The 27,210-nt window shown below is 36.3% G+C and overlaps 1 protein-coding gene across 1 annotated transcript in view; it reads right to left on the minus strand.

Annotated features, from left to right (window-relative positions):
* RALGAPA1 (Ral GTPase activating protein, alpha subunit 1 (catalytic)) overlaps positions 1–27,210 on the minus strand; it is a gene marked incomplete at its 3' end in the record, with an annotated part of 57,558 nt that overhangs the window by 12,185 nt on the left and 18,163 nt on the right. The window contains exons 11-21 of the mRNA XM_008936715.1: positions 26,645–26,836; positions 26,017–26,154; positions 23,204–23,352; positions 21,860–21,989; positions 20,905–21,142; positions 18,235–18,396; positions 13,701–13,841; positions 7,449–7,616; positions 4,033–4,157; positions 1,559–1,775; positions 246–422 (exon numbers count right to left, since the gene is read on the minus strand). Coding sequence (XP_008934963.1) covers positions 246–422; positions 1,559–1,775; positions 4,033–4,157; positions 7,449–7,616; positions 13,701–13,841; positions 18,235–18,396; positions 20,905–21,142; positions 21,860–21,989; positions 23,204–23,352; positions 26,017–26,154; positions 26,645–26,836 — 1,837 coding nt within the window. The remainder of the gene's footprint in view (positions 1–245; positions 423–1,558; positions 1,776–4,032; positions 4,158–7,448; positions 7,617–13,700; positions 13,842–18,234; positions 18,397–20,904; positions 21,143–21,859; positions 21,990–23,203; positions 23,353–26,016; positions 26,155–26,644; positions 26,837–27,210) is intronic.

The raw sequence follows: 27,210 nt of genomic DNA on the forward strand, positions 1-27,210 counted from the left end.
GGTTTAAAACACATTTAGCACCAAGCCAAGGATCATGTGGATAACTAAGTCAGACAGAGGTTTTCCACTTCTGTTACTTCACACGTTACTTTTCCATAGCAATCAAAAAAAACCCTGAAATCCAAGAATCATCTTATATAAAATACAGACTCACTGCAGAAGCTGGAACTTGCATTCTTCAGGATGGGTTAAAAATTTCTGAAATAAACGCTGTATTTTAGGGTTTTTTTTTTCAGCTACTTTACCAGTAATAGTTGCAGCTTCAGCAGACAATGGTTGCTGATTGAGACTACTTGTTTCCGAGTCTATATGGAGTGTAGTTAGACTGGCCACTTCTTGCTCCTCGGCACTCTGTTGCTGTCCAGAAATTGCATCAACGTCAGTGGAAGCTGGTGTCCCTGCCTCAGTGCCAAAGTTGAAATCTGCGTGAGGGAAGTATTGTATTAACTTACAACCTAAAAATATCACTCATATAAAAAACAAAAGCCCATGACCTCCAAAATCCTCCATGGAAAACTTAGTAGTATAGGAGACACACATACAATACATTGCTGCAAAATCCACATAAACTGTAAAATGCAGAAAATAATTGACTACTATAAATATTCTAATTTCTGTCACAAAACTGTGACTGTGTTTCTGGAGAAGACATTCCTATTGTATGTCCTGTTTCCTGCTTAGTTGCTGCATGTGCACCTAGATGACAATAAATTAAAAATAATGGAAGCATACATTAAGGAATTTATTTGCAACATTTACAAGCTGGAAGAAATAACCAAGTTTGTTACTAAAGCACTAAATTCGAACTAAAAATATTATGGCCAATTATGTTCTTGCAAATGGCTTTTTCAATACTAAAGAAAAAATGTTATGCTGACATGTAGGTTTAAATATAATCACTTAGTTATATAACATATACATATCTGAAAATTGTAATCGCTTCAATAAATTCTACCAGATAAACGTTATTTCTCTCTTATATAATACATGAAGTCATAATTTCTAGTAGCCATAATGACCCCTTCTGTTGAATAAGACTGGAAAAGGACAAAATAAATGAAAGAAAAGCATTTTGTTATGACACAAAGCATACTAATTTTCACAAAGCGTAGTAATTTTACCATGATATTACACTTAGTATCTTGATTAATCTATAGCTACACAAAAACCCTAGTAAAAATATCTGAAGCCCTTCTTTAAGTCTTACCTAAATGTTTTAAAAGAATTAAAATAACACCCAAAGTAAGTAAACTTTCAGTTTTATATTTTGTGCAAAACGGACAGATAGGCTCCAGGCAGAAGACAAGATTGCTTTCTAACTTCTGTTCACTGTTCTGCTTTTCACACAGTATTATTCCTTGGCTGTTTTGTTCAGTATACTATAAACACAATGGCCTCTCTCAAGAACTTTTTTTGCCCCATTAACTTGCTAATGATTTCAACGGGAAATCAAAATAAGCTGTCTTTACCCAAAACTGTTGGCCTACAACTTTACCAAAAGGAAAAAAGAAAAGTGAAATCTGTAATCAGTCAGTTACTTTCAGAAAAATACACTTGCTTTCGAATTTGCGGCCGTCGTACTGGAAGGCACTGAAGGAGTCGGAGTGGCTGTCGGAGCTGATGAGGTCACTGCTGCCCGCGCTGGCAGGCGACGTCCATTCCGAAGGCACGCCTGGGTCATCTATAGGGCGCATTTGGTTCTGTTTGTTCAATATATCAGGAAGGTCTTTAGGAACTTCCAGGCTGCCAGGACTGCTTCCTCTTCTTGTCACGTTCTAAACATTGAAGAGACATAGGTTAATGTAGAATCTTGGATGGATTATTTAAATAAAATGGAAAAAGCAACCCCACATTTGCAAGCATGAGTGTAACAAATAGCTCATAAGTCCCTAAACAAGAAATTGTCATCATACTACAACCATAGACAAGACTTTCCAAAGCCCCAGACAGGAAGTGAAGTATCCATGCAGTCAAAGAATTTCATAGATACAATTTTTATTTGCACAATGAATTTTTGGGCAAATACCTTAAAAGGCTAGGATTCAGACTAGTGTGTGCCACATGTATTAGGTATGACTTCAGAGAGAAAAACAGTATAAAAGTATATTATCTCCAGATTAAGTTCCAATTACTAAAGAAAACCCGTTAACCTTGGTTCCAGGCACAAACAGAAAAAAATGGCAAGGAATTTTTTGTTTTCTGGCCTATGGCTGCCATGCTATATGCAGAAACTTAATGCATGTGTGCTGCATATTTAATGCACCACAAGCAATTTAATTTACTAGTTCATAAATTAATTTTCTTGTGATTAAGCCAAAACCTCGGTATTGACTGGGTCAAAGACAGCATATAGCAGAAATAAGACATATAGATTTGCTCATACACAATAAAGTGGTGTTCTATTTGGAGTCTTTCTTTAAGCCATTTCTTTCATGATAGGACTGTTTACTTGCGAGGAAAGACAGATAAAAGTAGAGAAGCCATTTTATAAAATGGCTTGAAATCTTTTGCATTATGAGACTGAAGACAACTTCCTTTTACACTAGGCCCAGTCCCTTCTCTATTCTTCTACTACCCTACTACTGATTAGGTATTTACTCAGACTGACATGCTTTTCATGATACAAGGGTTTAGCATACAACTGATACAGCAACCTAAAACTAGTAAGTTGGTACTCTGTTTTAAGAAGGCATAGCTATTTTCATATGCCAGATTACAAAACCAGTGGCAGTTTCAAAATATCTATCTAAACTTATCTTGGCTGGTCTTTGCTACCTAAGGAAAGTATCAATTCTCTTGTCTGAACTATTAATAAAGAATATTCTTGCCCATCTATGTATAAACAAATAGTAATCCCTCTCTTTCTCTGTTCTTCTGTGGCCAGCTGTGATAATTTCTGTTTCATTACTTTGCAGACTAAGTAAACATTTCCTTACAGACTTCAAGTTAGCATTTTTGTCTTGTAGCTCAAGACTGACTAACAAGACCATTTTGCACCAGCAAGTTTCATAAACATAAGATCAATACAAAAGAGAAAAAAGCATACATTTGGACACAGTCTACAGGTCCTCTTGTTGTCTATGAAAGATGACGATAAAACCCCACATTTTCTAATTACTTCCAAGAATCATCTTCTGCCCCTTATTAGCAACAAGTAAACTACTTGTTGATAACTTTCTACAGAAGAATGTCTTAAAATGACCTTCTTAAAAAAATAACCTTTAAAAAATTCTAAGCGTAAAAAAGAACGGAACAACCTTGAAACATTGCATTTAAATTGTTACCCATTCTGTTCATTTGCAACTTTTAAAAAAAAATTTCCCCTTTTGCTGCTAGTTAATAAAACATGTATCTCTTCCAATCAGTTCTCTTGTCCTGTAAGCATTCAACAATAACCAGAAATTCTTGAATTAAAATTGATAAAAATTTCTCATTATGAATGACATTCCAAACAACACGACACTTCAGGGAAAGTGTAGGAAGGAAGCATACAAACAGTTGGTTCAGGTAGCAGAGAACAATTTACAAGAAATTACCCAACTAATTTAAACAAATACCCCCCCAAAAAAATACTTGCAAGTGAAATAAAATAATGAAGGAAGACATATACGGGTGTAGTTTCATAGTCTTGCACTGACTAAACCTGTAGAGAATGGTACCATACTGCAGCATGGTACCTAACTACATACCACACTGAGGACTGCAGATTTACATATAAACTATTATTCTGAAAGTGTCTGTGTACAAAGATCTTTACAGGTAAAATTAAGGCTGTTTAATTCAATGAAACTATTAATCTGACAGTAATTTCTGCATTGCTTCCACACTGAAGATTTAATGGATAAGAAAACACAAATGGCATAAAATGGCATGAATCTCTGTCAAAGGCAGTGAATAATTCATATTCTCAATTCTTTCTGGTTCATAAGATCCAGAGAAATATGTTTTAGTGAACTGATTTATAACATCACTGATGAATTCATGCACATATGCAGGCTTACATATTGAAACGTAAGAACTTTAAAACCTTACCAGTGCACTACCACTGCGGAGTCTCTCAGCTATAAATTCATCCATGAGGTCAGGAACATTTGCATTGCTACTGCCAATATCACTATCAATAGGGTTCAGCTTTTGACTCATGTCCTCTCTATTAGCTAAAAGCAAACAAACAACCATATATAGTAAAGAACACATCGAAGCGTTTTCAAAACAAAAACTAACAAATGAAAAAAGCTGCTAACTAACAGAAATGAAAAAAAATCAAAGCTGCCAAACATGCATTTTAGAATTTCCCTCTTTTAAAGCAGATTCTACTTCAAGAATTAGTATGGCTTCTTCTTCCCACGAAGCAGGGGTTAGTCAATTTTCAGTACCACCTTTAAGAGCAAGAAGCTTATAGGTCAGCACTACTCAAAGTTGTTAATGCTTGCTTTAAGGATACAGCATATATTCTTCCTCCATATCACAACAAATATGCGATAAATCCTAAAAAATTTATATGATTCCTACAGGCTCCTTCTTCATTGCATTCCTAAGGAAGAGTAATGTTGTGGAGAAAGTAAACTAATATGTACTAATGACAAGTGTCAATGTGGCATTGTATACAGTTAGTATAAATAGTACGAAGAAAATGCTATGTAAAAAGATTACATGCTAGTCTATGGAATGAAAATTCAAACTCTAGATGGTCAATGGTTACAAACAATTAAGTTCACTCATTTATCAGTGCTATATTTTTGCTATATCAAAACTGTCCATATTTAAATGTTGCTGTTACACCTGACTTCACGATCTTCACCTTTAAAATCTTTGAGTTACTCCAGTTCATATTTTCTCTGTAAGAATTTTTCCCTCAGTGTCATCTCTCATGAGACCACAATGTAGTTTGTTCTAATAATGAGGCTCTGTTAAATGTTACAGATTTCTAACAAAAGGTACTTCTAAAATTAGTGCTTTCTAAATGTCTTTTTCAGAAGTCTAGATTCTGCAGAGAAGCAAATCATCACTTTTTTGAGACCCATGACAGTCACGCTCTCGTGTCGTTATGCTTATAAAGGCTGCCCTCAGGTGGCATTAACATCTTGATGCAGGATGCATTACAGAATCCTCTGTTAATCATGCCAGCATAACAATGGAAAAAAAGAAAACCTGTATTACTACTGAAAGTTAATTTCTTGTTCATTTAAGGTTATGTGAACTAAGACCATGGATTTAGGGTGACAGCCTTCTTTTTTTATCAGTCCACAGAGGTCTCATAGTTAGCAGGAGAAAGACTATCATGAGACCTTCATGATTCCAAGAAAAAAGAAAGCAATGGAAGATGTTGCCAAGATGTAACCGCATTCATTTTGATGAAAGAATACAGAAATGCCTACAGCACGTTTTGAGAAAGACTCAAACAAATCCTTATGATTAGACTCACAGAGAACTGTTGTAATGAAATCATTCCAGTAATAGATGATCTCTGTTTCAGACTATTTTTTAAAAGTTATCTAAAGTAACCTCCAACTATAAATTTGAGGGGCTGTTTTGTTTTGGAGGAGGAAAAGGAGAAAGAGGAGGAAGAAGAAAACACACTAAATGAACCAGGAATACAATTACTGCAACCTAGCTGGTTGAGAGCCAGGTCATTCTGACGAACAAACTACACTCAGAGTGGAATAGCATGTTTGGATAAAATATCCATATGCCAATCATGCGGCTGAATTTTAAGGCTCTGCAGGGTAGATGGAAATTCAAAACTCTCAAGGCTTAATCCTTCATTAGGTCATTTACTGTCTCTTCCTCTTCCCTAACCTGATGGTCTTCAGCAGCAAAGAGGTTCAACCAAGTATCTTGAAAAGGGAAATTAGTAACATAAAGTATGTAAAAGTAACTTATGCTGGGAGAAGAATCAGATGGCTGTAGGCGCATGCATAACCAAACAGGGAAAGCAGTGATCATCCCAAAGCCTTTTGATTGCTTATGAGAGCTTGCTTCAGTTGCATTAAGCCAAACTGGTGCTGCCTTTCTCCTTTTGCGCTCTGCACGCTGTTAGTGCTCACCTGCAGCTTTCCTTCCAAAATAGCCCATTACATGACTGTACAGATCCCTCAGTGGAGCCTCTGCTGGCATTCTGTTCTGCCTCTGTGGGGAAACATTTGCCTTCGGCTTCGAAAGAGCATGTACAACAGTTTTATAAACACCACCCAGGGATCCCTGCTGTTGTGCTGACTCCTGACCTGGTGCTCTAAAGGCACTACGATTATGAAACTGATTAACTGCAACACCTTCTTTTTGCAACACGGCTGCTTGAGTTTCTGTAGATTCCTTAATCTGCTTGCTGCCCGCTGAAGCAGCATTCATTGCATCTAGAGGTCTATATATTCCAGGTCTAACCAGCTCTGTGACAGCTGAGGAGCTGGTGCTTGCACTGGTACTGCTGTTGCTGCTACCACTACTGCTACTACTGAAGCCACTGAGTTTACGAAGTCTTGCTTTCCAAGCGGCCTCTTTGCTCTCAAGAGGATTGTAAAATTGAACTGATTCTGTAGATGGCCTAAAAGTAACATGAACGCTATTTCTTTTTCTAGTTGTTATTTTCATGATTTTGGCCCTATGAGTTACAGTTTCAGATATACTCCTTTTAGCTGGTGACAGTTTGCTTGCGCCCGTGATGTGAGGTGTATGAGGGTTAACTTGTGCTTTAGGAAGAATTTTCTTTGCATGCATGACACGTGAGTTGGTTACTTTTTCATTAAACTGGGCACTTCTATGCTTTTCGGCTACTGCTGTTTCCACAACTAAATCTACATCAGCTTCAGTGGCTGCTTGCCTGTACAGGTATCTCTTCCCTTCTTTGCTGCTAGGACTACTTGACCCATGATCAAACATGCTTTCATATTGTTTATCAATGTTTAACTGTCTGGCTTTATCAAGTGCTTGATTTCTTGCAAAAATGTCTACTTGAGTAGGTGCAATATTACTTATAAAGCCACTTTGGTTTTGTTCTAGGTCCAGCTCTGTGTTACCGTCTCTTTCTGTACCAGTGGTGCTATTCGTGCCTTGACCGGTCTGATCTCTATTTTCTAATCCATCCAGTGGTACTCTATCATTCCTATTTACTGACGTATCAACTTCGTGAGCAGAAGCCTCACATTTATCTATCTCAAAGTTACTGCAAAGTTCTTCTTTTTCTTTAAGATATTCTCTCAGAGAGGAAAGAAGATCATCTTCACCTTCAAGGTCAACACATTGGCTTTGTTCAAAGGCTGTGTTTGCAAATTCTACCGGCCCTATTAAATGACAAAGATGGTCATAAATACTATCTCCAACTTCCAAGGAGGACTCTCTGCTATTTGTGTCAGTGATATGGCTTTCAGTGGATCTATGCATTGAAGAGGTCTCAGTGGAACTCTGTAAGCTTGGAGCATGATGGGATGAACTGTCAATGACAGGAACTGCACCTTTGGCTCGTTCAACTGCGAATGGTTCCAGGATGTCAGAGGTGCTGCTGCTTCGTGGCAGGGGCTGTTCCTCATTTAATGCACCAAAAACTTCACTTGGAGCATCCTCACTCTGTGAAAAATGTCTGACTCGAGGTGGACGTGGAAGAATTTGAGCATCATCAATGTCTGTAGGAAAAAAGTATATGTAACATGCACTAAAACTTACAGAGACAATATTTCTTTACCACTACATCCTAATTATGTGATTTTAAAAGCCAGGAAAGTCCAGAGCCTTCTTTTCTCTTAAATACAATAAAAATACATTTTCCAGTACTAGAGTGTTAAAAACACACATACATAATATCCAGTACAGAATGTAATATAAATGAGTTAGACCATCAGAACAGTTTTAAATGTTAACATGCATGAGAACAAACAGTGAGACCATGGAACGTTTGGAAATACAGTCAAAGCTAGGGCTGTGCCAATAAGTTCAATAATTCAGTCAATATTATTCCAGCTAGCTTGTTCATGAAATGGCTACCTGGACACAAATTAGCTCAACAGTTGTACCCCTCATGGAATTTACATCTTCAGAAAAATGCAGAACTCCAAAGAGAACATGTAAGTTTTCTGGAAACTAGGACTGTCTGTTGAAGTGGCAAACTATTACTTTTTCATAATTTGTATGAACACATATGTATTGCTGAAATATCAGAAAGAATACTATCATAGACTTATTAATATTATGGCATATGTACTATAGTGTATACCTAAAAACTAAAGCTTTTAAGTGACAGGGAAGAGCTGGCTCTGTACCAAAAAGATGCGTATACATCATGAGTAATTGAAAAATACATCTTTTTACCTAGAAGGATGTTTTGTCTCTCACCTTCAAAATGTGGTATGAAATACTTAACGGAGGCTTACCTCCCCCTCTTCTTCCAGTTTCACTCAAGCAAATGTGCCATTTATGAAAATTACAAAATTAAGGACTGCTACTGAAAAACATCCTGCAGCCTCACAACAGGTAACATTAGAGAAATAGCACTTTTTTTTACTGAAAGATCAGAATATTTCTTACGACCATTTAAGTTAGTGATTCCTTGTCTCTGTTGAGACTGCTACTATGTTAGGATCGGTACAAATCACAGTTAATTGCAACAAAAGTTGCAGTTCCAACATGGATCACCTAGGAATTGTACAGAAGTATCTTCAATCCACATCATCCACCAAAATAAAGAAATCTCACGCTCCTCTTCAAATTTCCTGATGTTATAGGAACACTACATATTATAAAAATACTGGTGTAGGCTAGACTAAGTCTTTCTTATAGGTAATTCCACTAATTGCAAGAATTTGTGCTATTGAATTTGAACAGTAAGGTAAAGACAGCTTTCTCCATTTTATGTTGGTTTCTTTTTGGTAGAAACCTTCATTCTCCTGATTTACTTTTTACTACCTACAACTTAAAAAGTTGTAGACATGCTTTTACAGTCATGAATAACAATAAAGAGCTTAACTGAACACCAAGAAGAGTTACTCCCCACAATAAAGAGATTCGCCTTGTTGTTCTACCTAGAGGGTTTATCCTCAGGACTGAAATGGCAAATTGACTTAAAATCAGTACATAACTTAAGCCCCTTTCCCTCCCCTAAATCCAATGTGTTACTGCCAAAATAAAGAAACTATGTTAAATTAATTTTAATGTATTTCAAATTATTAATTCATCAATCTCTATACATATTTCAGTAATATTTAGTAATGATAATCTGAAGTAATCGTAAAAATCTCTTTTAAAGTGCTCGCATTGCTCACATTTTTCTGAGAATGTTAGAGCTGGAGCTGAATTTTCTCACATTTTGCTTCTGAGTAAAGCATATAAACTGGGGGAACGAAATACATCTGTACTTAACTAAATATACGTGTTTGAAGAAGATTAAAAGTGGTATTTCCATACTCAATTTTTCAGATTAGTTAAAATTTGAAAATTAAACTTTGGCCTGACATAAAGTTTACTAAACTGTCAAGAAACCAGTAGACAGGAAATACAGAGGTCTGTATTGGAAAAAGAGAGTAGACATACAAGCTATTTCAGAAAAAAAACCATGATCTATAAATCATCATATATGGCACAATTTATTATCCCTTTTCTCCAGCTCTGATAAGCAACAAAATTCTCATGACTGTTCTTGTTCGACTTATTACGAACTACGTGAACCAGCACAATCTGAAATGAATGGTGTCTCTCTAGCTGGAACTGTTATTTCAATCTCTGTGTTGACTTAGGCGGAGATTAACACAGGTTGTGCTTACATAGTCTCAAAGCTATTTCTCACAGCTGCAAAGAAAGGACCATCGGATTCAGTCAGAAATATGTATGTTATGTATGAGATTAATATATGTAACTATGATACACCAACCTCATCTTGAGCCCTCAGTATGCATTTTTCTTTTATAAACTCAAGTTTATCCACGGCATCAGACTGAGGATTGCATATGGTGCAAGCATGCAGTGGCTATGATTTTCTAGGACGTTAAAAATCACTGGATAGAGAACTCCAAATGCACGCCAAGCAGCTCCACACATTGAAATAAATTCAGCTAGATTTATTTCAGTGTTGATCCAGTATGAATTTTTGGTGGTCACATATGCACTACCAGCACACACATACAGATACATTTTCAAAAAAACATGTAGTGCTTGTGCCAATAGCGATTTCTTTTTTGCAGAACAGAGGAAGAAATTAAGGAAATTAAAAATATATTGTTATTGCAGTATCAGCAATCAGAAAATACAAAGTTTAATGACCAAAACAAACAGCTCCTTCAAAACCAGGGCTCACCCTTGCACACAGGTATACAGTCAAACTGGGACACCATCAATCTTAAGCAGTTTTCACCAACTACACTGCAATTGTGCGCCAGAAGGCTGCGTATCTGACATGCTGCACATACTTAGGAGAAATGCTGGCCTGGCTCCTAATACAGAATCATAGAATCATAGAATCCTTTAGGTTGGAAGAGACCTTTAAGATCATCAAGTCCAACCACTAAGCCATTGGGGCTCTAAAGTCCTCTGCTAAAACAGATCAGAATCTGTCAGGGTTGGAAGGGACCACAAGGATCACCCAGTTCCAACCCCTCTGCCATGAGCAGGGACACCTCACACTAGATCAGGCTGCCCAGAGCCTCATCCAGCCTGGCCTTAAAGACCCCCAGGGATGGGGCCTCAACCACCTCCCTGGGCAACCCATTCCAGGGTCTCACCACTCTCTTGGTGAAGAACTTCTTCCTCACATCCAGCCTGAATCTACCCACTTCCAGCTTTGCCCCATTCCCCCTAGTCCTGTCGTTACTCGATATCCCAAAAAGTCCCTCCCCAGCTTTCTTGTAGGCCCCCCTAAGATATTGGAAGGCCACAACAAGGTCACCTCGGAGCCTTCTCTTCTCCAGACTGAACAGCCCCAACTCTCTCAGTCTGTCCTCATAGGAAAGCTGCTCCAGCCCTCGGATCATTCTGGTGGCCCTTCTCTGGACATGCTCCAGCAGGTCCACGTCCCTCTTGTAATGGGGGCTCCAGAACTGGATGCAGTACTCCAGGTGGGGTCTCACCAGAGCAGAGTAGAGGGGGAGAATCACCTTTCTCAACCTGCTGGGCACACTTCTCTTGATGCAGTCCAGGATCTGGCTGGCTTTCCACTTGATGCTGAAAAACTACCTTTTCCTTCTGCCTTCCAGCAGAAAAAGGAGAGTTGAGGTTGATTTAGGGAAAGTTGTGATGGGGAGAGATTGCCTAGAGCTGTCAATTCCAATCTCTTCCTCACTGTAGCATGTCTCAATAAATAACAAATTATAGTGGGTTGTTCTGTCTTCATATTGAAAATTAATATACTGTCTGTACATAAGAGAAAGGTTTTGGCATAAGTGCTTTCTTTTGGGGCTCCCTGTCAAGATTCACAGTATTCAGTGAGTCACTGTTTCAATGAGGAATTTTACAGCTAAAAGGGAGCTGAATACTATTTCACAAAACCTAAGATTAGGGCATCCTCTTCCTTTGGAATTATTTTAAATATCCTCTCCTTTTTTATGCTGGAATTATGCTGGATCAAACTCAGTTTGTGTAAGAGGGATATTCATATAATCATAAGAGGAATGGCTTTTATAGTTAGCTCAACCACTCATTACCTAAAGCATGCTTATGATAGAAACAATTTGATTACTTCTCAAATTATATGCTGTACATTTGGACACAGAGGGCTTTCAGAAAACAATGTATTTACTGTAAGAAGAAAAGCCAAAGAAAATAATAAAGCTCCATGTCCAAAAAAACTAAAGGAAGAAGAGAGCAAGCAATAGAAGATGCAGAAAATCAGAAGAGCAAAGTGCACTCTGATCCTGTGGATAGTTTTTCCTTTACTCTGCTACTTCCTCATCAGCCCTCTAACTGTTTGCTTTTCTTCACTAGAGCTTGGTTTTCTGGCAGTGTTCAAGATTCTTGTGCACGTCATGAAGCCGCTTCAATACCTATCTGTTTGAGAAGACAGCAAAACTAGGACAGACCTAGGACTTTTTCTATATTAGAAATGCAAAGAGACCTGCAAAATTATTTAACTTTTAAGAATTACAGTGGCCACGCAGTTTTCGTATTGGATGAGTATCAACAGAAAGGATGATGGGTTTGGGACACATGAGTAGAAAGATGCAAGCCAGAACTTTTCAGAAACATGGATGATAAAATTGACTGTGCAAGCACTTTTGCCTTAAGACATGATAATTAAGTACCAGTGATGATATGGCAAAATAGTAGATCACTGTGAAACTTCATTCCCTTCTGCAGGTGTTGTTAAGATTTTCATTGACTATTTCCAACAATGTTATGGTCTGGAAAGATCTATTTCCTAATAAGTTGTTTATGTACTATTCCTATAAAAAACACTATCTTCTAAGTCCTAATGATTTATATAACAGAAAAGATATTGTCTGCACTCAGACATTTATTAATTTATTACAGCAATTTATATTTTACTATTCTTTGTTTGTGGTGTCAAGATTTGCTTTAAAATACTTTATATTTGTGAAAGTCTGGTCTCTCTAGAGTGGGTTCTTCAAATTTTCCTGGTTCTTCATTTATGTTTTCAGATTGAATACTAATGCACAAAGTTTCTGTTTCACAGTAAGAAGACTTAATGTTGCACACATAACAAAATACAATCATGAAAATCCAGTTCTTGATACTTCTTGGGTAACAAAGGCAGGAAGGAGAGACAGAATAGAAAAAAATAAAAGAGCATACCTTCCACAAAAAAAATTACTGCCATTAAGTCCTCATATTTGTACATAGTTTTGACTATATATATAGCACTCCCATTGTGCATTTTTTTTGTTTTGGTTTGGTTTTGGTTTTGTTTTGTCATTGAGTCAAAGACATAATATGATTGTCAGCCTTAACATGCTACTAATTTACACTTACGTAATAGCTGGAGCACAGCTACTAAGAAGAGCATTATCTGTAAACTTTCATGCATTAATTTTTAAAACCTGTGCTAATTCTAATTGTTTGGCCTATCTGTTCAAAGAAAATGATCCAAAGAAAGCTACTGTCAAAATTCTAGCCAACCAGCCTGCTGGACTAAACAGTGTTGAGGAAAACTACAACTCTGTAAAAAAATGGATCACTTGAAAAACAGCGCCAAGAGACAACACTTCAGAATTCAAAACTGTATAGCTTTTAAAATGTTTTTATATATTAATGGAAAGCAGGTATACTGTAAAGTGTATTATACGATACCATATACTTCAGATATTTTTTTTTCTGGGAGCTAAAGTATATCATTACCCTGGCTCTCCACACAACACCTATGACACTGAATTAAAAAAATTATGCAGAAAGATGCAAATGGTCTAAGTAAAATCATGTTCTTCCTTTCCCTCCCTCACTCATCACAAATAAAAACTTTTGATTACTTGTACTCTCTGCTAGACAGATGCTATATTACTGCTTACCAACAAATTGAAAAACAAGAGATTTCTCTGATTTTCACTTTTATGACAGCAAACATTGGCACAGCACTAACTTCTAACAGTTCCAGAATGAATTGCAAAATAGCATGACATTTTACATTAAATATTCATCCTTAATCTCTTCCCCTCTCCCCCCATCCCCCAAGTATTTTTACTTTGAAAAATTTAATGATCTAGCAGAATTTGAAAGCAGAAGGTTTAAAAAAGTGATAAAGGGGGTGCAGAAATTAGCAGAGGTGGCACTACCTGAAAGCTCATCAGAAAGGGGAGTGAGAACAATATCAGGCAAGAAGGGTTTGGAAGTATGGATCAGAACAGGAGCACTTTTAGCACTGCGTATATAGGCCGATGGCAGAGCACATTCACCAATGGATCGGCTTCTCATGGCTTTAAAAAGGAAAAGAAAAGAAGTGGGGAAGGAAAAAAGAAGAGTGACTATAATGAAAGGCTTGTGTCACAGAAAAAGCAGCAACAGAGAAAACAAAGATAAAAAGGAAGAAAATTCAAAAATTAAAACATTTCAGCACGGCAGATATTGGCAGAGCTGTAAGAAAGAAAAAAATCAGTGGACACATAAGACATTTTGAGTTTTTAACTTTTATGTAAAGCAGTAACAATGCCTTTATTGTGACAATTACAGAGATTTTGCATTCAAAATCAAGAAACTAATTAACACTTGTTTTCCCATTGCATCAGGGTTGAAAAATCAAACTTAAAGTCACTCCACAAGCACTCCGAACTTGAAAATTTTTAACAGAAAAAGCAACTTACACTACATTTGTATTTTTCTAGTTTCCTTTGGTTTACTCCTGAAAAAGCATCTCTGAATTTTAAACATACCCATACTCTTGAATTCATGATTCTCCAAAAGAGATTCAAAAGCATAAGGAGAAAATGACCAGTTCTGTGTGGAGAAATTTGCAATACAACTTGTTATAGTTCCACATTAAAAATGAAGTGACCGAAGTGAAATGGTTTGACAACAAAAAGCATTAAGTTGTTTCTTATTCATAGGATCTGGCTTTTAATTTATACTGGATAAATCTTGCTAAACTGGTCCTAATTCGCCTTTTCATATCCCACATCCTGCCAACAGTCCTACAGAATGAAAACACACATAAGAATTGTGGCATCAGGATCAAGGTTCTATCTGCAGCTTTTCTAGTAGATTTGAAATCAATCTTTAGGACATTTGTTTTCCCTTGTCAGAGTAAGACATCGCAAGGACCGATACTGCATTCAGTCTCAAAGTACACTTGAAGTTCTTCAAAAAAAGCAATACTCATTGTTTGAAGCAGCTTCCTTTTCAAACTGCTGCAAATTCAATCACTTGTTTTAAAATAGCTGCTGATAAACTTCAGTGCATCTTACAGAAGCATTGTCAACACAATATTTAATCAGTCTTTGAAAGTTTTTACATATTGTTTCAAAACAACATGGATTATAGACTAAGAATCTTAGTGCTCCTGATCTGTATGGGAGTCAGAAGTACATGAATGGAGTACAGTGAAAGTTGAGCACATCACACTTCTAAGCCAGGGTAAAGAATTGTCCCTAACAGCAACATGCAGGTAACTTGGGTAGGAAAACGTACATAGAGCAGAAAACACATTTCACAAATGCAGCACAACTTAAGAGGAGTCAACATTAACTTGAAAAAAAAAATTCAGGAAGACAGACGTTTTAAGACTGCAGCCATTTTGTATTAAACTTAGTTTATAAGAGAGAAACCAATTTTTTTTTTTTCTTAAAAAAAGGCAATTATGTTTAAGGCTTTAACATCTCTTCGTTCAAGAGATAGAATAATAAAAGTCAGGATAAAGTGATAGTTAGATGCATTGCATTCATCATTGTACACCTTAAAATGAAAAAAAAATAACAAGCTACATAGTAAATCTGAAGGGTCTTTTCCAACCTAAACAATTCTATGATGCTAAATAATCCAAGCTTTTGAGACCGGGTAATGTGTTGATTACAAATCTTAACATAAAACATCCTTGTAATTTGACTGGATCTATTCCACACTGATATGAGCAAGGGAGTGGGCAGAACAACCTATTTACAGTTTGGAAAGTGGAAGTTTTCCAAACACTTCTGGAGGAAAAATTGCAGTGTATTATTATTGAAAGTAAAATTAACTTTGAGATGCTGTAAAAGGAAAATGTGATCTCAGTGAATAATTTTTTTAGACACATCTTATAAAATAAAATAATATATATACACATATAAAATCAGATGTGTCATATTCAGTTAAGTAGTTAAGTAGTGGAAGATTTAATATCAGAATGTGAACTAGATATTTGACAGTTCATAGCCTTCCATTGCTGTCTACAGACAAAATCAGAACAATAATAAATTCTTCTAATCTGGTATTTTTATAGGACTAGAATCTGCTGCCTAATCCACAAATTCTGTTAAAAAAAGCCTTACAGAAGATTTTTCAACCCATATGCATATCATGTTTAAAGGCCCCTTTCAAAAAATTACTTTACATAAGTTCAGGCTAAAAATGTACACACTGCATATCAGAAAAGCTGTGATTTTTATTTGAGTAACACACACAGACACACAAATTTGGTGCAGCAATAAATGTGTGCTGGCATGAGGATGGCTCAAAAAAGAGATGCACAGATGTACACAGAGTGTGTACAACATAAAACAGATGAGGAAAACCCAGCTTTCTCTTACCATAAAGAATTCAACATGCACATCCCCCCTACTCAAGTATAAAGAGTACATTACTCACAGCCAAAGGAAACATACTACATATCAGGTATCATGCAACATATCTGAGGTCTGACTCAATTCCAGACTTAGCTTGTGGAGCTAATGTTAAACTGAATGAGAAGATCTGACCAGCAAAATGTTCTATACCACATTTTAATTATTGCGAATATAAACTAGGGTTTTTTTATGTGACCCTGTGTTAACTGGAATTTACAGATTAAAAAGCATCCAAACAGCTCACTCAGCAGACCTGAGAGACAATAACAAGCAACTGTTTGCAGACAGTTAAGACACACGCTTTTGCAACATATTTTTCATTAACATTTTTAAAAATTTAAGAGTTTAGGATTCTGGCTATGGCAACTCTTTTTGTGCTTTGTATCTTTCAAAATCATCCTACCACTGTTGTGATGCTTGTCCACAAATGGTATTTTACAATATTAACAGAGCTGAAATTTTAATTGGTTACAGTAATACAAATGTGGCTTATTAATATCAAATATGTAAGATAATTGGGAGGAAAGAAACAAAACCATGGGAAATAAAGTACAGTGAAACTAAAATCAGATTAGTTTGCTGTTAACCGAGTCAATATATACCGTGATTAGGATAAATTTCAGTGATTTTAGGGCTAACATATAAATAGCCATCTTCCAAATATCAGCAAAACAAAACCATTAATAAGCTGACCAAACCACATAACCTTCTGACAGAATAGCTGAAATATGAGCTATTTAGGAAGGAGAATTTTAACCAGAGTTTTACCTTGTTAAGACAATAAAGATTGAAATAAAGACTTAAAAGAAAACCATTGCAACAGTTAATCACAGACTACAGTGGAACAGAAATCACATTTAAAGTATCTGTGATCTGTAAAGAAAACTTTAGTCAGTGCTGTCAGCATGAGATACATGAAAAACTGTGTAGCACTTGAATGCATGAAAAAGACACGAAATTTTGGAGTAGTGACTTCATTTTCTCATGTGTCTGCACTGCTTATAGAACAATTAACTCTTCCACACCAACAAAAGCCTAATGAGAAAACAAATTTTTTTTAAGTGGAGAATTTTAAAGAATATTCAGAAAAAAATTTTGTCTAAACAACCTCTGTGACGTAAAAGAAAATATTTGTGGAAAGAGAGAGCAAATGTTAACTTCTGAAAAGCTGACACAATTACATATTCAACTGTCAATATGAAGTATCAGTGAAGCAACAACACACATTGACCAAAGACACTACTACTACAGAGACAGTAAAAGAGATATTCCTTAAAAGGTGATTCTTTTAAATAAACTGTAAAATCAGCAAAATTTTTCTTCACATCAGGGATAGCACTGAGATCAGCAAGATGAGACAAAAGTGTAAAGAAATCTGTCATCCAGTTCATTTTAACATATTCTATGACACAGACATAAATGAGTCTTCTTTTGAGCTATCCAGCTAGAGCACTGTTTAGCATCACTCATTTCTAACACAGGAAAGAGTATCTGCTGCAAGCAGTGAAGTTGAGAAATACGACAACTTCAGAAATGGAGAACTGCAAACATCTGTGCCAATCTTTCAGTAACACAAGATCCAGGTTATATTAAAAGACAACACATTTTATAAACTATGCAGACATATACGTATCTCTCATGCTTGTCTTTGCACCGCTGGAAAATACTCAACCTATTTTGTGCATGGTTTCTGAAAAATACACGCTTTAAAAGCCTTCTGTTTTCCACTTATCCATACCACTGCTCAAACCATTCCAGCTTTTTTCTCTTTCATATATGTACAACAGCATTATTCTTCCGAATTAAGCATGTGATCAAACTCATTGCAAATTTGTACTTCAGCTGCATTACTTCCATTTGCAGTAACTGTAATTCTAGTAAGCACAGGCTATTTAGCTACCCTCAAAGCACAAAAGGTTGCATAATTTACACATTTAACTAATTATTATGGGTAGTACACTTTTGTGGAAAAGTTATCCCTGCTGCTAGGAAAGTCAGCTATTAGTTCCTTACCCTTTCTCAAATATCACTTTTATTAGCTTTTACAGATACGTACCAACTGTTTTCTGCCGTACTATGCTTCTTGCTTTTTCTGTTCCTGGAGAGCCAGTGGTGGTAGCACTGCGTTGCCTCATTGGTGCTTGTCCAGGCTGATCACGACTCCAGCCTCTAGAAAAGGACTTATCGACGGAAGATTTTGGGAATTCATGCCCAACTCCTGCAAAAACAGACCTGCAAATCTATTCACTTGCATTTTGGTATCACCAGATATTTGTAGTTGTGTTCTTTAAAGCTGGACAGAAGAAATTATGTTATTAAAGCAAGCACAATTTCAAAAGCTAAAAAGCTTATTACTGGTTTTTAAACACATAAACCCATTCAGCCAACACTAACACTGAAGGATATTAAAACTATTTTCAGAAATGCTGGTGCTATTAAACTACTGTGGTTTTCTTTTTTGAACAATCAAGTGCAAATCCACACAAAGCTGGGTTTACAAGAGTTGTAGCCTGAGAAAATGTTTTCCATTTCTAAAAGTAGAAATTTTTCCTTTGCTGTTCCTATCAGACAAGACACACAAAATCACAGAATCATAGAATCATTTTGGTTGAAAAAGACCTTTTAGATCATAGAGTCCAACCATTAACCTACCACCATCAAGTCCAGCACTAAACTACATCCCTAAGGACCTCACACAATTTTTAAATACCTCTGGCAATGAGGACTCCACCATGTCCCTGGGCAGCCTTTTCCAATTCTTGAGAACCCTTTTGGTGAGGAAGTTTTTCCTAATATCCAACCTAAGCCCCACCTGATGCAACTTGAGGCCATTTCCTCTTGTCCTATCACTTGTTAACTCATGCCTTATTGAATCGTAGACCATTAAAATTGTGGGTTTTTTCCCAAATAATTTCATGACATTTGAGGAACGTGAAATAAAAGCGATAAAATACTTTAACATGAAATGCAAAAGCAAAATATAGCATGATGGGTGCAGAGAACAAGGCTCTTTGAAAATTTGCAGAAAAGTACTATACTAAGCTTAAGAAAAGGTGGAACAAATTCAGATTTGACATAAGTGATTAAAGCTCATATGAGGAGCTATCTAAAACAACTGTATGTAAAAAAAAGTGAACTAAAGAATATTTACATTGTATTTCCTGATCCACACCGAACTCATATAATCCAAAATTATACCTGATAAATGGTTACAATCATTTAATGGTCATCTTGGAAAGTGAGCCCTAGTATATCATGTTCATTATTATTAACAAATGAACAGGGCCAAAGAAATTTCACATAATTTTAATATTTATTACTTCCAAAGCTGGACTTAACTCTGCAACTCACATCTAACAATAAAGTCTTTCTCTGGAACTCTGTTACCAAAGGCTAACAAACAATTCTCATGTGTCTCTGTATGGGTGACATAGATGATTCAATATTTTTTAAGCCTATATTTAAACTTTTTTTTTTTCAAAAAACTGTGTCTTTCACAAGAAAAAGTAAGCTGTAGGGCATAGGAAAACAAAAATGCATGGTCTGGAACAACCTCTCAAGGCCAAGTACAGAGAAAAGTATTTTTGTCCAGTTGTCACACATCAGAAGAACAAAACAATATTATGAATAATGCCTCTGCCCAAGATGAGAAATTTGGAAGCATCTGAAATGTTCTTAGCAAAAACAGCCTACAAGAACATCCTTTTAGAGAGAGGGAATCCACACAGATTACTCCTCACTGACAAACCCTAAGGTATCAGTAGGAAGTACCTTCCCTCAGGTTTGACTGAAGAACCACATCAATCAGAGTACAGATTAAAAAGCAGATTTAAAATTAGACTTTTGTTCCATCCTTGTTACTCACCCTAAATATAATCTTGCCTCTCACTATTAGATCTCAAAGCACTTTCAAAGAGGAGAACAGTATCTTTAACCATGTTTTAGAGAAGTGGAAACAAAGACAGAAGTGATTGCTCTTGGTCACCTATAGAAAGGCAGTCTCTGTTCTGGGAAGAGAATCCAGGTTTTGCAACTCCCAATCCAACCGTCTTTCCAAGAGGGCAGACTTCCCGTCCCTTACCAATTCCAGAACTGTATCATTATAAGCAAGTAGCCACATCCTCTCCCCATATTATGTCCTACAGAGTATTTTCTGTCTGATCTTAAGAATCAGTTTAAAACCTGGTACCCTTCATATGGATTATTAAAAAGCATCCTTTCTCTTAAAGAGTGCAACAATGTCACTTTGATAGAACCCATCTTCATCATGGCTTGGTAATGAATTAGTACCCAAACAAAACTATGCTCACCTTGCATTTCATCTTTAAACAACATCCATTGGATTTCAATACCTACTTGCTGGCTAGTTAATTTTTCCCACATGTGCAATCTTTGTTATTTTCAAGAAGTCACAATTGGGACTCAACTATTTAATTGGTTTGATAAAAAGAGAAATACAAAACCGACTACAATGTAACATTTCACATGAAATTCAACACACCTTTGAGAACTACATTCTGTATGTGCCTATCTGCAGGACTGAGTTGTAATGTGAGGATTTTGTAGTGGTTCTACAAAGCAGCCTTATCTTAAAAAAACTGTGTTGTTTCAGGTGATAGGGATGCCTAAATAGGTATAGTAATAAGGCTAGATCAGAACTATGCTGTGCCAAACAACTCATTACCCCAGCTCAAATTCAAATTATACGTATCCAGAGTTGTCTTACCTTTGCCTTTGTGTTTTTTCTGCTTCTGCTCACTCAATTTATCCAATGGCAGGTCACTGAGGTCCAGGCTATACAGGTTTCTAGCTAATACTTTAGTTAGTGTCTCCATTGTCAGTGACCACTCAGTGGCCAGCTCTTCCCAATATGTCAGTGATGACATTACAGACAGCAAGTCATCCCAAAGTTCTCGAGAGATGTACACATTTAGATTTGCTTTGATCCAAGCTACTATAAGAGTCTAAAAGAATAAAGTGAGAAAAGTTTGGCTCCGAACATAAGGTGACAACATTCAAACGTTACTGCTTAAAATGAAGCTTCTAACTGCCACAGAAATTTCTGTGTGGTCCTTACCTGCCCTTAGTGGTACTCACAGACTTCTCATGAATTATCAAGTGTTATGTTAGCGTGGGCTTCTGACTTAGATACAGGAACTACTGGTTTGACTCATGAAATATCTTTCAGTACCTTACAAGTTTTGCCAAAGAGTTTTGTAGTACTGTCTCAATTAGTTCTCATCACATTCGTAGCTTTTGCAACCTTTTGTTGCCCACTAAAGAATCTGGAGAGTTTACAGATCCTGTTTACAGAAAAGCCACCACAACATCATTCTGAAACAATAAACTTTGAAAGGATCTGCTACAGCTTACTGTAAGGACTAAAAAAGTCAGTTGGTTAGGCATGTATAGCACAGAAGATTCTGTGCTGACTTGAGCTAATATTGCAATGGAAGCAGTCTAGAACTGCAAACGTTGCCAGTTATGCCAACTGAACTGAAGGACACCAAATTTTTAATTTCACAGTACCCCAAAAAACATTGTCAGGGTGTCATTTAATATAAGACAGCAAGTAACAAATGTAGTCAGTTCTTTTAACTAACACCATTCATGTTATCTGGTTAACATGATCAATGATTTAGGATTATAAACCACCCAAAAGTGAATTTATGTTTAATTGCCTGGAAAAGAGGTCCTGCAAGTCTTCCAGCTAATGTGGAGTTTTTTCTTCCTTGATACTGCAAGAAAGTTTGGGGTGGTATTTTCAGCACAGATTCGGTAACCCTGAGCAGCACAAGTAGCATCTGTTCCCTGTAAAATAACATTAAACTTAGAGTCGCCATTTTGTTATACCTCTGTATACACTAGGATACTTTTAAAGATAATAACTGAATTTGATTTGCTCAAACACTTCCCAAACAGGACACAGTGATTACAAACAGCCTAACTTGGTTCTTGCGAAAGAATTACTCTATTCTTTTCACACTTGAGAGTGAGGAATCCCTGTCACCCTCTAACATCTTCTGCCTGGTCATTCAAGTGCTATCACCTTCAATGGCCTGAAATTACAGGCAAAATTTTAATTACATTTCCAGTCTGAGCTTTTACTACCTTTTTGTATGAACAACAGGTTTTGGCAATGTTACGTTATCGTTAACATATTTCATCAATTATTTTGTGTAGCATAGTCTCTGCCATCACAGTCTAGAATCACTTTACAGTGACGTGAAACTGTGGAAGAAAATACAAATCTAGTGGAATTTGCTTTCTATTATTATTCCAAAATTTCCCATTGGCTAGCCCTGAACTAACACCTTATTTCCTCATAAGAGAAAATGAGCTTCATACAACATGTAATGGCAACTCTGCTTACCCAGAGTTCAGGAAATACTAGTGACAGATTGAATGTAAATTAAATTAAAATGGAATAAATCAGCCATTTGAAATCCACTTGCTACTGCTTCTTTTCATTAGAAGAGCTATTTGAAGGAGAGGGGTAAATAACAGAAATTAATTTGAAAGTGGGGTCCCTTGTACCTGCTAGACAGCTTAAGGACTGGAAAGGAACAAAAAGAGTCAAACAGTACACAGACTCCTGTACACAGTTACAGACCAAGAGCAACCCACATGTGATTATAATAGTTATCCATGCTGGAGGATTTTTGCTTGTTTTTAAATGAGGCTGTGAAGCTTCATGTATGTTTTCATATTTTAGCACTTTGATACATGAGCAAAATGCTCTGGAAAAAAGTCATCAGTAGCTCCTTAATCACAGTCTGTATATCCCAGCTTCTTTTATGTACTGAGGGCTAAGCTGCCTCAAACTAGCCAGGTGCTTACTACTGGCTTTAACAGAGCAGGTAAAGTTCTTCCCCTGCATAAGCAGTCTGTGCTGCTAAAACACATGTATTTACTGTTTTACAGAAACCAGTTCAGATAGTCAATACCACTCTACTGTGTTTACTACTATGTATACCATTTATTTTGTGAAACAATAATCTAAGATAAATGCATTAGCATTTTACCATGTCTTCTTGTCCATAGTCACTTGGACTACCATGTGACGGTAGATGTTAAGAATGCGTTTACACATATCAGTGTGTTCATCCAGCAGAGCTTTAATTTCATTTGCAGGTTCAAGAAAGAATATATTTGAAGAATTTATTATAAAAACCTGTAAGTAGAAAAGAGTGGATGGTATGAGCTTGAAGCACTTTGATGTTTTCAGCAACTCAATTGATAATAACTAGGAAGAGAAAATCAATGACTAACAGAAAAGGCCACATATGCACTCAGAAGTATGTACTTAAGTATAACTTAGCTTGATATGATGATAAAGCAACAATAAGATGGATTTTTTTTCCATAGATTTTTTTCTAAAAACATATTTCTGTATTTTTACTCTCACAGACATGTGGTACAATGAACTACTCAATACAATTACTATAATATGATGGAAAAAAATGTCCCATTAAAGAAGTCCACTGCACAAAAGTTCTACCTGTAAGCCAGCAACTAGCATAACATATGCTAAACTACCTGATGCAGTCCTGGTACACAATGTGTGCTTCAGCATGGCAAAGTCTGTATTATGATATGGAAAACTAAAGTGTTCATCCCACTGTGATCGGTAAGGCTTATCAAAAGTAGGAAACAGGATACCTTCTCCAAAGTGGTTGCCTTCTGTGGACAGTGAATTGAATTAGGGCTTTCAGAATTAAAATGTTGAAAACAAAGTAGGCAAGGACACTACAAGAGTTACAGGAGCTGCTATGGAAGTGCTGTTACATTTTCAAGTTTAGGAAGTGTCTGAATCACAATGAGTCCTAGATTTCCAATTATTTTTTGTCTTCCTTTGTCATATGTGCAGGTAATCATTGGTTCTATAGCTGCAATTTCCTTCTACTGAGAGCTTTGGATCTTACTAATTCAAAACTATCAGAACACAGCTTTACATTCATTAGCCACAATTAATAAATGTACCCAACTCTAAATGCCTAGAAATAAGTCTACGTAAGAATTAAATGGGAAGAAAACTCAAGACAGAAGTCTTGGATTCTGGATTCACAGGAAAAAGTCAATGTGGTTCCAGGTCAGGAAACCTCTCAAATTCAGGCAGGGTACTACGTTAGAATGATGCCTTGTCTCTGTTCCAGGCCAAAAAAAAAGATATTTGCTGGTCAACTGAACCTTTGTTTGAAAAACCTCAACATGCAGAATCTCACAGACATTCTCAGCTGTGTAAACTTAGTAATACATTGCAAACAGATCAAAATACTTTGCTGTTTCTTTTCTTGGAAATGCTTCATATTCCAAATAGTCATTGTATGCAGAGGTTATGAAGCTCAAATTTTGAATTTTATGGAATCAACATATTTAAATTTAAAAGTGATTTCCTTTACAAAGTTTACTTCCACGTATAACTGTACAGCACAACAGGAAACCCTATTGAGGAAATCATTCAAGCTGATTCAATTTATTTTCTTCAGAATCAATTTCCTTCTGGATAAAAGAATAGTATGGAGACTAGAGTCATACACATACCTATATGAATCTATGTGCATACAATTATTATACATAAAATGCACATATTTTATATGACCTTTATATGTGCATTTCAAAGACCCTCAAATTATACATGCCTCATTTTCTACATTCTCAACTTCAGTGAAGTGTTTTGCTGAACATTTGAAATGAACACAATATCTACCCTGCCAAATTTCGTAGAAGCATTCAGAAAGCTTCTATTAGGGAACTTCTGCAACTGTCCCATTCCTTAAAGATATCACAGAATCACAGAATCATTTCAGTTGGAAAAGACCTTTAAGATAATTGAGTCCAACCATTAACCTAACACTACCAAGTCCAGCACTAAACCATGTCCCTAACTACCTCATCTTCACAACTTTTAAAGGCCTCTAGGGATGGGGACTCCACCACCTCCCTGAGCAGCCCATCCCAATGCTTGAGAACCCTTTTGGTAAAGAGGTCTTTCCTACTCTTTAACATAAACATCCCCTGGTGAAATCTGAGGTGACTTCCTCTTGTCCTTTCTCTTGTTACCTGGGAGAAGAGACTGACCCCCACCTTTCTACAACCTCCTTATAGGTAGCTGTAGAGGGTGATAAGGTCTCCCCTCACCTTCCTCATCTTCAGGCTAAACAACCCCAGTTCCCTCAGCTGCTCCTCATCAGGCATGTTCTCCAGGCCCTTCACCAGCTTTGTTGCCCTTCTTTGGACATGATCCAGAACCACAGTGTCTTTCTTGTATTGAGGTGCCCAGAAGTGAACACAGTATCACTGAAGTACAGAGCTGTGGTTTAAAATTTTATGATTAAAATTTTCAAACACTTATGTACTCATCCAATCTATAATTCAGATAAAGATGAGAAAAAAACCTATTCAAATTAGGAAAACCACCAGTTCAGATGTCTTGTGTTTGGTGACTAATAGCTTAAAAGTTTCTAAGCACTCTCTAAGCAAATCATAGAATAATTTGAAGATATGGAATTCAAATGCGAACTATTTTTTTTGTGATATGATGGAGAGCAGAATGCCTGTCCTGATGCAAAACAGAAACAATCTTCTTACTGTGTTATCCAACACATGTGTATACGTTTCCCTACTTAAGGACAATTAAGACATTGTGGACCAATGCCATTATTCTAACACTATCACCATACTGCCTAAACCTAAAATATTTTTTTTAAATTTAGAGATGCTTAGAAGCAGCCTGGGAACCCCTTGGAGGACTACTGCGTTATATTCCCCTCTTTATGCACTGATAACAAGAGCTTTATTATTAGGATGAAAATTAGATATCAAGACTGCTTCATACCTGCAATACAGACTGCACTCCAGCTCGTACATTTTGCTCCTCAGTATCAATTTCGGACATTTTATGCAAAGTGTCTTCATAACAGCCATTTCTTGCCCAGTTTGAGTTTCTAACATGACTGGAGTGTACCCCTTTTTCCTGAAAAATATTTTTTCTTAAAAGCCCATACATTTGTATGACAGGTATTTTGGTTTTATATTAAAGGATAAAGGATATAATAAATATTAAATAATAAACAATGTCAGACATGTTTAAGATGCATCTTAACCATATTTTAAGACATTTGTAGCAATTATTTTAAAGTATCTGATGAAACAACTACTATTTTCCTCATCCTTTTATTTATATGTATCTTTTACACAGCTGAAGCTGGGCACACTGTACAACTGTCATCCTGAAAATAACTCATAAAACTATGCAAACACTGAAATCGTACTAACCACATTCAAAATCTACAGATAATGGATCTAATTGGTAGCCCATTCATGCACTGCTTAATTATTAATTACCATTGATTTTCCCCAATAGATGCTCTGACATCAAATTAAATCACATAATCCGTTGAGGTCACTTCTTGGTCTAGTAGCATATCAGAAAGATGCACAAATATTAACCAACAATATTTTACCTCTTCTCTTTCTTTTGCTTTCTCTGATGAATTGTGGTCAACAACATTTTCATCACAATCTGCAGTTGTGCACTGCATTACTTCTTCAGGTTCTTTCATAAATAAAGGCTTGTCTTCTTGCTGAATCCATTCCTGATAGACCTTTACCACCTTCCTCATGGCAGCTGCTTCACATATTGGCAACAGAAATGCCTGTGAACAGAAAATTAAACAAACAAAAAACCAGTTAAAATACTTGAAATGAAGCTGGGTTCTATAATGTACAGGTTCTAAGGGTTAAACAAGAAAAAAATACAGCCACTGTATGATCTTAACTAATAAATTACTCCTAAACCTATATGTTTTGCTCACTTTCTACATCTGCAAAACTGAAAAGATGAAAAAGCATGTTTTAACAAAAAACCTTGTCAAGAAAGTACTTTGAAAACTTCATTGCCAAATATAGAGAAATGAGAATCCACACAGGTCTATCTAACCCAGCACCCGGACTGGTGAAATTAAGATGTAAACACTCACCAAAGGTATGCCAAACAAAGGAGCAGAAGTTTCTACTACAACATCTTCCG

The sequence above is a fragment of the Merops nubicus genome, unplaced genomic scaffold (assembly GCF_000691845.1).
Source record: "Merops nubicus isolate BGI_N331 unplaced genomic scaffold, ASM69184v1 scaffold35343, whole genome shotgun sequence".
In the NCBI taxonomy this organism is placed as follows: domain Eukaryota; kingdom Metazoa; phylum Chordata; class Aves; order Coraciiformes; family Meropidae; genus Merops; species Merops nubicus.